Genomic DNA, 15,801 nt, shown 5'->3' with positions numbered 1-15,801 from the left:
TGTTTCGGGCTGTGAGCCCACTAGTAGACATATGTTATAAACATATAAGTTTAGCGATTTTATTTGAGAGAGAAAATAATTGTAAAAATATTTATAACTAACTTTATTTAGCTAATTATTTATATTACATGAATATCAAATGGAAAATTAATATTGTTATAAACATATTAAATTAAATAATATCATACATTAAATTATCTAATGAATTAGAATAACGTTTGACTTTCATTTTTTCCATTAACTTTCATTGATATAAAATTATTCATACCTGGCATAAGTCTGCTGTTTTCGTCAGAATTATAAAATTCTATTACTTTATTTGCAATGTCATCCGGAATTATTCTACTTGGTTTTATGATATCTGGGTTTGACAAAACACCCTTTTCTTCAACTAATTGTTTAGCTGTCCGGGCCATAAAATTTGTGGTTGAAAATTCCTTTTCAATTTTATCAAGGTCCAAGATTTTGGTAAAACTGTTAAAATTTGTATTTTTTCATTGCGAGAACTTGTAGCAAATTTTTCTTTCAGTTGATTTATGATTTCGGCTTCATCTTTTTTTGCTTGATCCTCTAGATTTATTTTAAAAACTTTTTTAATTTTTCCCTGAATTTTCAAAAATTTATTTACAGGATATTTTTTTTCATTTAACCTTTTCTTTTTAATAGGTGTCTCCCCTAAAAATGGCAAAGTTTCATTTAAAGTTGAAATTGAAGTATTAAAATCTGTATAAGAGTCGGGATTATTGCATGGTTGATCAGGTTCAGAATCGCTAAATGTTTCATTAATAGTTGAGGTAGAAGGTAAGTTAGAAATAGAAGGTAATGTGATCGGGATCGTAGAAGTAAAAGGTGAGATCAGATATGTTGAATATTTTTTTAATTTTTTCCGGCAAGAGCTACAAATTTTTTGATTAATTGATAAGCTAGAATTCACTTCTCTCATCCATTGTAAAACATTTCTAAGATCGTAACGTACTGAATGAGATTTTATTCTAAAGGGATTACAGCACTTTACTGGAATATAAATATCTTTTCTAGACATTTAAATTTTTTTGGTAAAGAATAAAAGATAGCTATTAATTTTATATAATTATTTTAAATTAAAAATAAATTGGATAATGAATACCGATAATTTAATTTTCTTAGAAAAATGGCTTTATAAATTTAATCAATATAAATGACGGCTGTTGCTGTTGGAATTGAATTTGATTTTTATGATAATTATTTTATTTAATAATTAATTTTAAGTAGAAAATAATCTTTATGAAAATATATTTCTGACGATCACAAAGATAATTTTTTATTTGGCAAAGAAAATAATCTACATAATTCACTCATAGAATTGCCAGGTCAAAAATCTCGAATTTAAGAAGGGATTTTTTTTTTTGGGGGGGGGGGCGAATATAAATCTTAAGATGGGGTTCGGATTTCAGTTTTAATACTATTATTCACAAATATTATCACTTTTGTTAAAAAAATAATTACTCATTTCGTATAATATAGAATTTAAGCCATACTATTTATATTTAAAGCGTAATAACTATTGGCCCAGTAATGGTCCCAATCATGGTCCCAATCTAGGATTTTGTACAAATATTAAGATATATAATGTCTATTTGTTAAAAAAATTTGAAAGTAAAAAAAAGGGCAATTTTTATTTTATAACCATTTCCGGTTTTCTATTTCCGGTTTTTGGTAATAAAATTATTTTCAATATAATAAATTTTATATCATATTAAAGGGCTATTCTAGAGTTATTTAATAAAGTTTAAATTATATCTTTAGCTTAATTACTTTTTGAGATATTTAAAATTAAATATTATGTATTTTGAACTTTTCGCGTTTCTAAAGATGGCCATATCTCATGAAGTAAGCTGAGTTGAGAATTAAAATTTTATATTATTGCTAGTTAGTGTATATACTACCATCATGCAAATTTTAAAAAAAATCGAAGAGGGTCGGGTTGAATCTTCAGTTGATTTGATATAGAATACAACATATTTATTCTTGATTTTTTTAACGGCGGCGTTTTCGGCGCAATCAAAAAAGTGGCCGGCCGGCGCACAGGTCTATATATAGTTATGTTTCAAGGAAAAAATAGTAAAACGCTATTAAAAAATATTTTAATAAAAAGAAAATATAAAGGTCAATAATATTTATTCCGCAAGGTAGCGTATATAATTTAGAAATATTTTAAAAATGATTTATATTTAGTTATTTAAAAATAATTGTCAATTTTTGATATAGAAAAAAAAATGTTTTGTATTATGGTTTAAAAATTATTTGATTTCTTATATAAATTGCTTCATAATTCACCCTGAGAGATGCATTTACTTAAAGGTCTGGTCTCAACCCCCCCCCCCCCCTCCCTCCGTATTTTCCATCTTTGGTTATATTCCAATAAGGCTTTAGCTAAGTTTTCTATTATATAAAAAAATTCGCCTCAAGCTTAAAGTTGTGGTTTAACTAAGAGCTCCATCTGAACACAAATATAGTCATCTTACACATCTGCAGTTTATACAAGATCCAGGTCGATAGTAAAGGGTCACCTTTCTTTACATTGCAAATACTCCAAAGGTAGGTATTCACGCCACTGGATAATTAGTAACCTAATGCACAAGGCTCTACTATCAACCAGCATTCCTTCCATCTTAGAACCAGTTGGATCAAATATATCTGACAACAAAATACCTTACGCCTTGGTCAAAAGGCTAATCTTTGGTATGGAATTATACCTGCATAGATGTGTTTGCAAAATGGAACTCACAATACGCATCCATTGAAGCTGTCGAATCATCGAAACCTAAACGCAACAAATATTCTCAATTAGAAAACATATTTTATTTTACTCTTCATTACTACCATGAGGAACTTCGGCCAAGAAGCGATCCTCTTTTTAAAAAGGTAAAGAAAAATAACTACAATCACTGAAGATTCCAAAGAAAATTTTATACCCTAAACAAAGATATAAAGATATGCAGATTCAATGTTATCTCCATGCTGGGATCTATGCCAGACAATATTTAAAATATACCTTTTTACAGGCTTGATAAATTCTTTTAAAATTCCGGTGGAGCTTAAATACTCGACCTCTTCGGGTCATAGATAAATATATAATAGCACAAAATAAAATAAACTATTAATCAAAGTTTGAAAAAAATAAAATTGTGATTTTCATCTTGAAAGATTTTTTCTTGCATGAAAGTTACAAAATATTTTACTTATAAAAGATTTTTTTTTATTAAAAAAATATTTGGCATTTTTAAGGTAAAAATTTGATCAAAAATCTTTAATAATTTTTTTTCTTCAAACTCTGCTTTGTATAATATAAAAAACTTGCGATAAGGTTAATATTTCGTCCAAAGCCAAATAGCTGAGATACAAAATCTGATCGTCCTCATTTTCGGGATTCAAGGTAACTTTGTTGTTCCCTTTGTAACAATTTTTAGGTGACGATGAAATCAAGCATTCGCGGAATAAAGTTGGTATGGTCCAATTAAAATCGAGGAAATTGGGTTTTAAATCAGGACCCCTGCACGATATTCGCGCCAATTTTAAAAGGGATCTAATGTTGTGTACGGCATAATACTTGGTTTCCTATTATAGTAAAAACACAAGAATATACGACGTAATGTCTTATAAATTTGATGGAAAATATTAACACTATTTTAGATTTTATTACAGTAACCAACAATATATTTTTTTAAAAAAAGGTGTACCTACATAGTTGGGAAATAGTATATGAAGCGATCTCATGGGGAAGATCCTGACAACTCGAATTGGATTTTTTTTTTTTTAAATAGGTATTTGAGGATCTCTTTTAAATTTATAATATAATTTTTCAAGAAAAAAAAATAATTAACACCAAATAATTAGTATTGTTAAAAGGTTAGATTTTTTATAAAAGAGGGATATATTAGCCAAAAAATATTACGCAATATTGAAGATTTTGCTCATAGATAGAAGAAAGGTTTGGACATCTATTAACGAAGTCCTTAAGGCTTATACGTAATATTTTTTTGGCTAAGATCTTAATAAATGAGCTAAATCGAAGAATATAACTGCACTACAAATAATTAAGTTCTCTAAATTATATTTAAAATATTTTAGGTTACCTTGAATAACCCTTCAAAAATTTCTAGTTTCCTTTGCATTTGCTCTTTATAAGAATTAATAATTTTATAATAAATAATTTATTTATTTTCATATAAAAATATTTTTTTTACATATTTTAACTTTGATAAACTTAATATGTAAGTTTAAATCATTTATTTTATTTTAGTTGAAATTTTTTTTTACAAAATTCGCATTTATTTAAGTATATTTATCATATAAATATTAAAAAAATAAGCTATTCACTTTTATTGAAGATTTGTAATAATACATAAAATATATATTTCCCCACAAGAGTGCGCTATATATTGAGAACATAATTTGTTAAAAATTAATGGAAAAATAAATATTTTTTAAAAATATTTTAACACACCCATAAGTCGAAAATAACGTTATTTCTAAATTATTTTTAGAGTAATTTCACAATTATAATCAATAAAACTAATCAACAAAAGAGAATTGTTATTTTATTAAAATATTAAATTTATAACTCTTGAAATATTTAAAATGATAAAATAAAATACTAATATATAATTTGGCTAAGAAAGATAGAATTAATTATTATAAACGTTGCTAAAAAAACTCCAAGCTATTTTTATTATAGTAAAGTTCTAAATAAATTTTATTCATGTTAAATAAATTGCTTAACCCCCTCCAAAAAATTCAATTAAAAACACAAAATTAGAAAAATACAATTAAATTTTATATTACGTCACAGCTCCATGATCTTTAGCCTAATAAATTTTTTTTGCAAAGATCATAACTTTTCATTTTCAAATGAGCAATTCTGCTTTTGTAAATATTTAATTATTTTTATGTATAAAAAAATCTTTCACGATAAAATAATACAAAATTTCATACTTTGTTGATCTTCAAAAGATTTTATTAGATATTTGAGAATTTATTTAATTTATAATATTGATAATATCAAATAAAAAAAACAGCTGGATTTTAAAAAACGTGTTAACCCGATATTTTAGCCAAAAAATATTATGCAACTCTGAAGATTTTGCTCATAGATAGCAGAAAGGTTTGGACATCTATTAAACGAAATCTTGAGGCTTATTAAATTTAAAATTGGAGATATCAACGCATTTACACTATAAAATTGTCTACTGAATTATTAAAAATATTTTAAATTGTTTTGAGCAACCCTTCAAAAATTTCTATAATGGGCAATATTCTTAGACAAGCTCCTAATAATTTAATTTATCAAGCTCAAAATAATCATAAAATATGATATATATAATAAAGTTATTTTTTACTTTTGTAAGCTTATTAGGATGTATGTTTAAAATAATTTGCATTATTTTAGTTGAATTTTTTTCCACAAAAAATTTTCTTATTTGTATACTACATTTATCATATATATTTAAAATATTAAAAAATAAACTATTCTATTTTAATAATAATACATAAAATCGTAAGTTATAAATTATCCGCAAGAGGGCGCGATATATTGGAAAGATAATTTTTTTAAGATTAAAATAAGTTAATAAATTGGCAAAAATATTAGTTCCAAAATTATTTTTAACAAAAAAAAAGAAACCGAAAATTGCTTAGGATTTTTAGTTCATTACAAAAACAAACCAGAAAAATTTTATTCATTTATTTTTATTAATTTAAAAAAAATATTACCATAATTTTTAGATCCATATTTCTTGACAATCTCTAAAAAGAAATCAAGAATCTACAGCCGTGTGCTGAAAAAAAAATTCTGCAAGAATTGGGGAACAAATAAATATATTTATGTTTTCTTTAAAATTGAGATATATTTTCAAATAAACCATGACTAATGTAATCATTTTCGGACTATAAATTAGATTTAATCTTTTTTTTATAGATAATTTGTTTAAGAAAATTAACAATAATAAATATTTTATAAAATATTTCAATATAGTTATGGATTGTAAAAAAAATTTAAATATAAAAAATTGACTAAAATTAATTTTCTTGTCAATAATATCTACCGACAAAAAAAACCCACCGGGATAAAGTTTTATTCATAATAATAAATGATGAATTATCAACAATATCAACAAAGGACATTGGTTGAACTGCATCAATTATAAAATTGACAAAGATTTAATCAGTCAGTTTCTGCGAAACATCAGAATGTATAGTACTAGGATTAATAAATGTGGTGTGAATTTAAAATTATTCAGATATTTTTCAATATCCCTATCATTATTGGCATTCAAAAAAATAAAAATACAGAATTTAAAAATAAATAATACTTTAAGGTTTAAACTGTAGAGGATATAATTTTCCTGTATGTAAAAACCTAATTTTGCAGACAACTTTTGTTTTTCCATTCAGTTAAAAATATTTTTCTAATTTTGGAAAAATTGATTTTATTATCAAGATTATCATCTTCATCCCATATAATTTCGTTAATATTATCTGTGACTTACTCACTTACATCAATATTATTATTTGTGTAAACACTTTAAATATTTTACATCAGTTGATTTAGATTTATAAATACAAATTTAGAAAATATAAATTTCATTTTCAAAATTAAATAATAAAATATATTCTTTAAAAAAATGTAGCGTGCTATAAGTTATCGCTTATACAATAAAGATAGGACGCTACAGTAGCGCGCATCTTTAAAAACTAAGGATTTAACTCATTTAAAGTCTACAAAGCCCGGACCGTTAAGAATTTTAGATGGGTGGAACGTGTAACTATTAGTAATTTTTTAAAAGAACCCAAAAAATAAACGACAAGGAAAAAATGAAACCTTATCAGTGTTCTTCAGAACGCTTAAATAGATGTCCCTACATTTATCTTGAATCGCAGTGAAGGGCGTAGCGTCAGAAGTAGAGGTCACATGATCGGGGTGGTAAAAGCAAACGAATATGGAAGAGAGAATCAGTTTTGTCAAAGGGACATGATTTAATTTTACGATCTTTTCGAACCTAATTTTTTAATATTATAGCAATTATGTCAAATAAAGTAGTTTTTTGGAACCGCGGTACATCTAAGAACTGATAGTAGAAACTCTTTTAAAAAAATTTCTAAGGAACCGGAGGCTTGATTCCAAATTCCGAAAGGGATGAATAAAGGTAAAAGTAGTTTTGGGGAAAAAAATGTTGTTTCAAATTGTTGTTCCATTTTCTATCGTATTTTTAAAAAAAAAATTAGAAATTTTTTCCATACTAGCTTTATTTAAAATAATCTTTATTATGGTATTAATAGCAAAAAAATTTCCTTAGCAAATTTACGAAAATATTAATTTATGTTAGAATTCCTTCTAGATTCTAAGGAAAATGTTGCCAGCCTCATCCTTATTTTTTTGGATGTAACAATCTATGCTTTAATAAAATATTATCAAATTTTATGTAAAAGATTGTTATAATTTAAATAATTGTGATCGATTCTTTGAAAATAAAATTGACAACATTCTAATTCTATCCCCCAAAAATATATATATTTTTTTTAAATAATGAAACATTTAAAAGATTTTACTCATTTATTTTTTTTGAAATTTCCGTATAATTTTGTAACTTAAACATGCTTATTTTCTAATATTTAAATATTTTTTTAAATAGAATTATATATTACAAAAAATAAAAATATAAAATTTGACAAGATCAAAAACAGCAAAATCCGTGTTTTCTTAAGTTTAATTTTTTTAAAGAAAATATTTATTCCGAATTAACTATACTTGTCTAGTATAGTATAGATACAGTGATCTGATTCTGATTGAATATCCATAGATGTAGAGCCAGAACGAAAATAATGGGATAACAAAATACCGCAAATCAAGAAATAGTATTGGGAATTCAAGGCTCCCACGTTATATAAATTGAAAATTGACGAAGATGGTATCTTTGTTAGGCAAGCCTTTTATTTATAAATTTTTTTTATTGTTACGTTGTTATGTTTAGTGTAATAAAAATATAGTTAAAATAGTTTTATACACCTAAAATCAAAATTAGTCTTAAAAATACTTTTTCTATCTTTCTTTCTATTCTTTCAATTGATTCAAACGACAATACGGTACAAAATTAACCGTAATGTAGTTTGAAGGTTTTTTATTTAAAAAAGACAAATCGTAATATTTTCGCAAAAAATTTAATAGTAGAAACCTCATTTAAGACTGAATCAATGCCGACCAGCATAGTTGATAAATGCTGATAGATCCATTGGGAAAGAGATATTTCGGTATTACTACAACCCGGAGTATCAGCTTCGTTCCCGGCTTTAGAGTCATGTCTGAAGAATGAATTTAAGCTTCCACGGGGAGAAGTCTTGACTTTTAATTTTCGGTAATATTTGAGCATTTTATAAGTCAATTTTGAAGAGCCACCTTTTTTATACCTATTATTGCTTTTACCTATGTTGTTGTCGTCTTGGCGATTCAAGATAATCGTGATATCGATCATCGTGTCAGGTTTATTTTCATCGGTCAGAAATCGGCAAAGAAGATTTAAAATGAGGAAAAAGGATTGGGTTCGCGAATCGTTAGCGGGAGAGGTTACGGTATTACTTCCGTAAATCGACTTTTCCCCCTTTTCTCGATTGGTCGTAGATATCCCGTATTCCGAGATGAAGGAAGAATGGGAGGATTTTTCGGATTTATCGGTGTGCTTAACCGGAGTCAAGGGCGGCAAAAAGTATTCCCATATTATTTCGATCAACCTTGTTCAAAAAAAAATCACATTAATACTTGTATATTATGCTTTTGTATCCCAGTGGTAATTTTTTTTAGGGTTTCCATGTCAATTCAGCGAAACTTTTATCGCAAATCCACATTAGCGAATGCTCTTCCGCGAAGACAATATAGCGAATTTTTTATAGCGAAATCTTTCCGAAACCTTTAGCGAATACATTACAGAAAAACTTTTATCGCAATTTAATAATTGCGAAAATTTTATAACGATCAATATCGCGATAATTGTTTGCTAATAATGACTATTATATGAAAAATTTATTTTTATGATATTATTAATTGAATAATATTTTTAAAAAATAGTTATTTCAATGATAGAGTTTTTAATTTTCCTTTAGCCTTAATAATCTAAAATTAATTGGAATAAAATATTTTTTGCTATCCTGCCCTATGCCTTTCCTCGAAGTCTTATTTTATAAAACGTGAAAAAGGAACTCAGGCTTTATTAATATATTAATCATTGAGTTCATTAGCTAAACCTAGTCCTTATTGGCGAAATTGATATCTGGGTTGCGCCAATATTTACTGTCTGAAGTCTTTAATATGCAAAAATTTATCAATCAGTTTTTGCCATTCACTAACCAAGAGTTGTAAGCTATTAGAGTGTCTATAGAATTTTGATTGGGATTAAATTTCATCTAAGTGAAATAAGAGATTTCTATAATTTAAAATATTTTGAATCTTAGGATTTTAAGATCTTTATAGATATTTTTATTTTATCTTCTCTTTAAATTATTAGTTAAAATTTAATAGGAATCTAAATCAAATATTGAGACGCAGCTTTAAGCATGATTGCCAAACTTTTCATACATTAATTCTGTAGCTTAAGCCAATATGATGCTTAACCAAAATACTTATAGGTTAGTGTTACAGCATATATTATTTTTTTCCCCGTAATTACTCATAATTAAAACTACTTAAAGTAATTTTTAATGAATTCCCAAAAGATGATTTTCTAAGCAATTGAATTTCTTAGGAAATATAATAAATTGCTCATAAATATTTACTATTTATTTTATTTAAGTGCATAAACATGATTTTTTGAGTTTTAATATAAATCATTACTCCGTGTCTTAATAACTCGGAAAATTGAATAAAATAATTATGAGAAAATTAGCAAAAAATCTGAGCTTTTATAGTATTATTTTATATTGACTTGAAAAATTCCTAAGCATTTTAAAATATTTGTTCATATTAACTATTAATGGCATAAGCACATTTAAAAAAATTATGTTGGAGGGGGGAGGGAGTAAATTTATTGGGGTAAAAACCTGAACCAAATATTTCCTTCGTAATTACAACCCTGCGTGATACGAGCCCAGAAAGATACTGATTAATTTTTTTTTTAATCAAATCAGATAAAAGTTATATGCTTACTTAATAGACAATAGGTAACAAAAGATCCATAAAACATTTCGCGTTTATGATTTAAGGAACTTTTGTGAGTAAAATTCAATATGTTGTTTTACTTTAAATAAATGCATTCGCAATATATTTATTGTTTCGCGGTAATGTGCTCGCGATAATGACTTCGCGTAAACACGTTAAAAACGCTGTAAAGGGTTCGCTATAACGGGTTCACGATAAGTTCCGCTAAAATGTAGTCGATTTAATGAATTAACGGTTAAGGTTTCGCGGAAGTAAATTCACGATAATGGCTACGCTATAAATGTTTCGTGGAAAAAAATTCGCCTTGTTACTTTTTCTATAATATTCTTCGCGTTAAAAATTTCGCTGAATTGACCTGATACGCTTTTTAGATCTAGGTCTAGCCCTCGGGCGATGGATCGAAGATGTTAATATTAAATCATTTCATTTTTCTTTCTTACTTCTTCCTTTCCTATTCTGAAATGTAGAAACAAATTCATAATTTTTTTTAATTAAAAGAACATTAAATTAAAAAGTATTAATAAGTAAATAAAATATTTTACTTTAATAGATTTGTCCGCCAATCTACCAATCCTTCTTTACGATCCACTCGCAGTATACTCCCCAAACCTCCATCATTATCTATACGATTCAATAAAACTAAGAGAGCTTCCCAATTCCATATGAGGGTGTCTTCTTCTATAGTGTCCAGGGATAATCGATAATTTATAGGGCGAATAATTCCGGTGTCGGATAAATTTCTGCCCCTTTTCCAACGAATTTTTCTAAGACCTTTAAGATTCGTATCTTTGGTTGGACTCGAAATTGGGGCAAATATTTTGGTATTTCGTATTAATTTTCGATAAAAACTGTCATTCATCTCTTTCTTTCTATCTTCATCGGCCAATTTTGAGTAACCCGTATTATTTCTCACACGACTTTTAGAATTATCGAGCAAATTAGCATTGACCTCTCCGTCGACGCTCAACTTTTTTTTGATACGGAGAGAAAGATCCTTCAAAGATAATTGTCTCGACCTTTTACGGAATGGTACAGTAGTCGTCTCTTTAGGCGCATCAATGGTCTCTTCGGACACGTTGATAGAAGGCATTTTCGCGATATTCGATGCGTAAACAAGGTAAGCAATGATGCAATCTCTGATTACGCGCGCAAAGATTGAATTGTAAAATATTTTTGAGACTGAGGTGGTTGTGTAGGGACAATTTGCTTTCGAATTTTGAGATTTTTCAAGATGATTTCTTTTCGGTAAATCAGGATTAATAGTGATGTTGTTCTCCGAATCGGAAATATTCGAATTTAAACTCCGGGTATTTGCAGGAGCCATTGAAGAAGTGGCATTTTCGAAATTCCTGAATGTAGACAATTTTCGATCAATGTAGCATAATGCCGAAGAGGCTAATGATCTATAAGGGAAAAGATATAATTTTGGCTTTCTTTATTTCATTTATTCATTAAAAAATATTTTAAAAAAAACACTATATTGTTTTGCACACTTCTCCATAATCTGATGAGCGGTTGTATTCGAATTTTCAATATGAGCAGTATGGCTTAAGGTATATCGCAATGATTTTTGGACTAGAAGACTCAAATCGTTGAGAAAATATTTGATATAATCATCTTGATTAGGTGATAAATAGATATGCGTCTAAGGGTAAAAACAAAACCTGAATTAAAATTTAATATTTAAGTTTTCTTTTTAACAAAAAATATATTTAATCAAAATTGGCAGCTATAATTTTTTTTATATAGAAGTAATATTAAAACATTAATGAATATATTTATAAATTTTTTTTGAAATAAAAGTTAATAAGGTTTCGAAAAATATTCATCAATTTTGAATAAATAAATATATTCCAGAAATTGAGAATAAAAAAAAAGGATAATTATTCAATAATATTTTCAAAACGGCTCGATACAGCCAATTTATAAAATAATATTTTAACCATAATAGCTTCAAGATTTAGTTAATAGATGGTCAACCTTTTCTACCATCTACGAGCTAAATTTCCAGTCTTGCGTAATATTTCTTTGGTTAAAATATTAGGTTAACCGTTTTTTAAAAAATTGAGCCGCTTAACAATATATATAATATTCATTGTAAAAATGAATGAATGAATTCCGAACCCTGATTTATAAAAAAATATCTAGTAATCATATTGATAACTTACCAAAATTAGTATTTCGCCGACTAAATAAGTTGCCTGGACGGAGACAGCTTCGTTCATAGATAGCTCATAATCGTATCTATTAATGATGGCTCCCATTAAGGTCTTTTAAAAAAGATTTCGTAAATACATTACAGCATATGTTTTACAATAAAAAAATTTCATTTTATGAGGCGCAAAATAATATAAGGATCGTCATCGTTAAAATGGTTTTTTTTTAAAAAAATTAATCTACCTAATAGTTGATGAATATTATTTATCAACGAAAGACGACGGGTAAAAGGGTTGGAAGAAAGAGGGTCAAGACCTCGAGAAAGGCCCAAGACGAGGTGGATAAAGGTGATAACGGAAGATATGAGAAAGCAAATAGTGATGCTCGGGACTGACAAAAATGGAGGAGAATCAGAAGGGAAAATGGCTTACCGGGTAAACCTGGAAATTGCCATTAAATGGAGAAGAATAATAGTGAAGAATTCCATTATTAGCATATAATTTTGTGATTAGGTTTGGTTTAAAAAACGACCAGACTACTTTTTAGAGTATTTAATTCTCAATTGGGCTCTAATAATGAAATTCAATTCTGGTCCATTTTTTTGCAACTAAATCATTCAATGATTGGATTTGACTAATTATCAACACTTAGTATAAAATTCGAGCTCATTTCAGAGCATTCGGGCGCATAATATAATTGAAAGAATCGGTGACGGTGAATCTCTTCTTTATATTAATTACCTTAGCTAGTGTCGTATTTGTAAATACGTGAACGTTTTATATTTTTTTTTTACGCGAAATGCCAATCAACCAATTAAAATAAGGTTGATTGGATAGAAAGATTAGATGTAATATATTATATGTGGATTTTATTATATTTTTAATTAATTAATTTTTATAAAAAATTACGGATATTTTTTTTATAAAGAAATGAATTTTCTTTTGAATAAAATTTTTGGATTTATATTGTAGTTTTATTTGTCTTTTGATTTGATAATTTCATATAATTCTTGACGATTTGTTTTTTAGAAAGTTTGGTTAAGTTTCTAGGATTTGTTTGGGTAGATTTTAGATTTGTTTTAGTTTGTGTTTGTAGGTTTTTTTTTAGCTAGGTTCCAACCATACTCGTAAACTGTATAATTATTATCTTATCTTCGGTCACATGATTTATGCTTTCTCGCATTCCTTCCCCTTCCCCCACCAGTCCCACTTTAATTGGTCCATGGAGACTTAAAAAATTTTAATAACTTCCAAAAAAAAATTACTCAAATAAATTTATGTATAATAAGAAGTATTTCCGATGGCTGGAAAAGTTTATCTCAACAAAAAAGATGCATAATAATTTGCATAGATTTTTTTTTAAATTTTTTTAATTTGATATGATAGATAATGATATAGTAATTACCTTGATTATATCCAACCTCAACAACGTGTATAATATATTGCACTGATAACTAAGAGCCGGATTAAATCTTATATTAAGAATAGGAAAAATAATTATATTATATTATACTATTATACTAGTATACTAATCGATAATAAAGTAACACCATCAAGGGTGAAATTGACCCCTCCATTCCAAAATCGTATGAATGCTTATCAAAATATTGAATAAACTTAAACTACTTTTAAAGAGGTTGTCAATATGTAGAAATTTTCGAAAGGATTTTATCAAGTGTTGCTAAAAGCTCGTTTTGAGCCGATTTTTAAAAAGCGACTACATCGATATTTTAGCCAGAAAAATATTGCCTAAGCATCGAGGTTTTGCTAATAGAAGTCTTCCGTAATATTTTCCTGAATAAAATATTTAGTTAGTAGTTTTTAAAAATCGGCTCAAATAGAACCGTTTAACGACACTAGTCAGAGAGGCACAGGCATAGAGGGATCAATATTAAACATCAAAAAATTTGGTTCAAAAACTTTCAAAAGCTTTATAGAAAAAACACGATTATAAAGCCATTTTTAATTAAAAAAATAAAAATATTGCTAAAACATATTTGTGAAATTTTTAAAACTTTATCATTAGGTTTCCTTAAAGTTTTAAACCTTTTGAAAACAGGTTTTAGTAGTAATCTTAAGAAGAAAAGTAGGGGGGGGGGTATAATTTCAAAAAATCGAATATTAAATATGATTTAAAACTTGTGAAGAGTAGAATTATCAATAGGGTTGACTTCCATGATCTCAGAGGCTACAAAACCATTGCACAATCTCCAATTTTCTTTGGTCTTAAAACATTTTTGCATTTTGTCTTCTTTTTATATTTATACCATTTCATTATTTTTGGTTAAAAATGATGAAACTTAGAAAAATAAAAACTGATAATAATCAAACCAAATCCTTATCTTATTTGCAATAACTCACAGATATCATGAGTATCTGGTCTGATATCGCAATCGATGAATCCCTGATTACTTGCAAAGGTAATTTCCTTTAATAAATCTTATTAATATAAGGACAAATTGGAATAGTTGACTCATTCGCCTAAAAAAACAAATTTGAATAGTTTAATTCTAGCCTTTTGTTTCGGGATTTATTCCCATTTAAATTTTTTTCAAAAAATATATTATTTAATATACTAATTATAATTATATGTATCACTTTTCCATTTTTCCAACTCATTGAAATCACGAATTGTTTCGTTGGTCTTCGGAAAAGGAATGTACAATACTTCGGCAAATAGTTGCATTAACAAACGCTATTATGAAGCGCGATATTATATTTTTTTATAAGTGTATGTAATCTTATCTTCTTCTCTTCCGTTTAATGGCAGTTTTCCAGGTTTACTCGGGTACCATCTAATGAGAGATGATTGATAAAGAGATACACGTTGATGGAAGTAAGGGTATCAAATCCAAAAGGAAGATCCAAAAGGACCTGGATAAAAATGATAACGGAATATATGAGGGAAAGTGAATCTCTCAAATAGCAGTGCCCAGGACCGCAAAAAATGGATAAGGGGAATCAGAGGGGAAACTGACGCTCCCGAGTAAATCTGGAATACCGCCATTAAATGTAGAAGAAGAGAACATTTTATTACCTATATTCGACTTATTATTTTAAATCAATTCAATCAGATAGATAAATCTTCACTGTTTTATTGCTACAAATGCAGCTCTATGTTATTTAATTTACGTTTTTTTTCTCACTTCCACAATTAGTATTTATAGGACGAGACATAAGCCTAGGGTTGGCATGATTAAATCAAATTAATTAAAATCGCGATTTAATCAATTATAAGCTCATTTTTCCATATTATTTTTTTAAAAATATTATACCATATTTAAACTATATTTTGCATATAAGTTTTAATAAATAGGTAAATTTTATATTGTGTTTTGTTAATCTAAAATATTTTTTGTATTAAAAAAACTTCTAAGAAAATCATTATAATTGTTTAATTTAAGGAGGTAAAAAAATATTCCATAATTATTTCTGCACTGTAATTAATGATTAACTTCTTTG

At 27.1% G+C, this 15,801-nt stretch overlaps 1 protein-coding gene across 4 annotated transcripts in view; it reads right to left on the bottom strand.

Moving 5' to 3' along the window:
* Nucleotides 1-15,801, bottom strand: part of LOC135927834 (uncharacterized) — a 45,136-nt gene that overhangs the window by 14,286 nt on the left and 15,049 nt on the right. For 3 of the 4 annotated variants that reach the window (XM_065464036.1, XM_065464034.1, XM_065464037.1), the window contains exons 8-17: nt 14,938-15,034; nt 14,479-14,590; nt 13,745-13,811; nt 12,352-12,453; nt 11,677-11,828; nt 10,726-11,586; nt 8,211-8,763; nt 7,787-7,965; nt 6,860-7,037; nt 3,337-3,597 (exon numbers count right to left, since the gene is read on the bottom strand). In XM_065464036.1, the coding sequence (XP_065320108.1) occupies nt 3,337-3,597; nt 6,860-7,037; nt 7,787-7,965; nt 8,211-8,763; nt 10,726-11,586; nt 11,677-11,828; nt 12,352-12,453; nt 13,745-13,811; nt 14,479-14,590; nt 14,938-15,034 (2,562 nt within the window). The remainder of the gene's footprint in view (nt 1-3,336; nt 3,598-6,859; nt 7,038-7,786; nt 7,966-8,210; nt 8,764-10,725; nt 11,587-11,676; nt 11,829-12,351; nt 12,454-13,744; nt 13,812-14,478; nt 14,591-14,937; nt 15,035-15,801) is intronic. The other variant, XM_065464035.1, reaches the window with a different exon arrangement.

This window comes from Gordionus sp. m RMFG-2023, chromosome 4 (genome assembly GCF_954871325.1).
Source record: "Gordionus sp. m RMFG-2023 chromosome 4, tfGorSpeb1-WG-v2, whole genome shotgun sequence".
In the NCBI taxonomy this organism is placed as follows: domain Eukaryota; kingdom Metazoa; phylum Nematomorpha; class Gordioida; order Chordodea; family Parachordodidae; genus Gordionus; species Gordionus sp. m RMFG-2023.
Note: the sequence above shows the minus strand (reverse complement) of the source record. Positions and strands in the feature narration are given on the sequence as shown.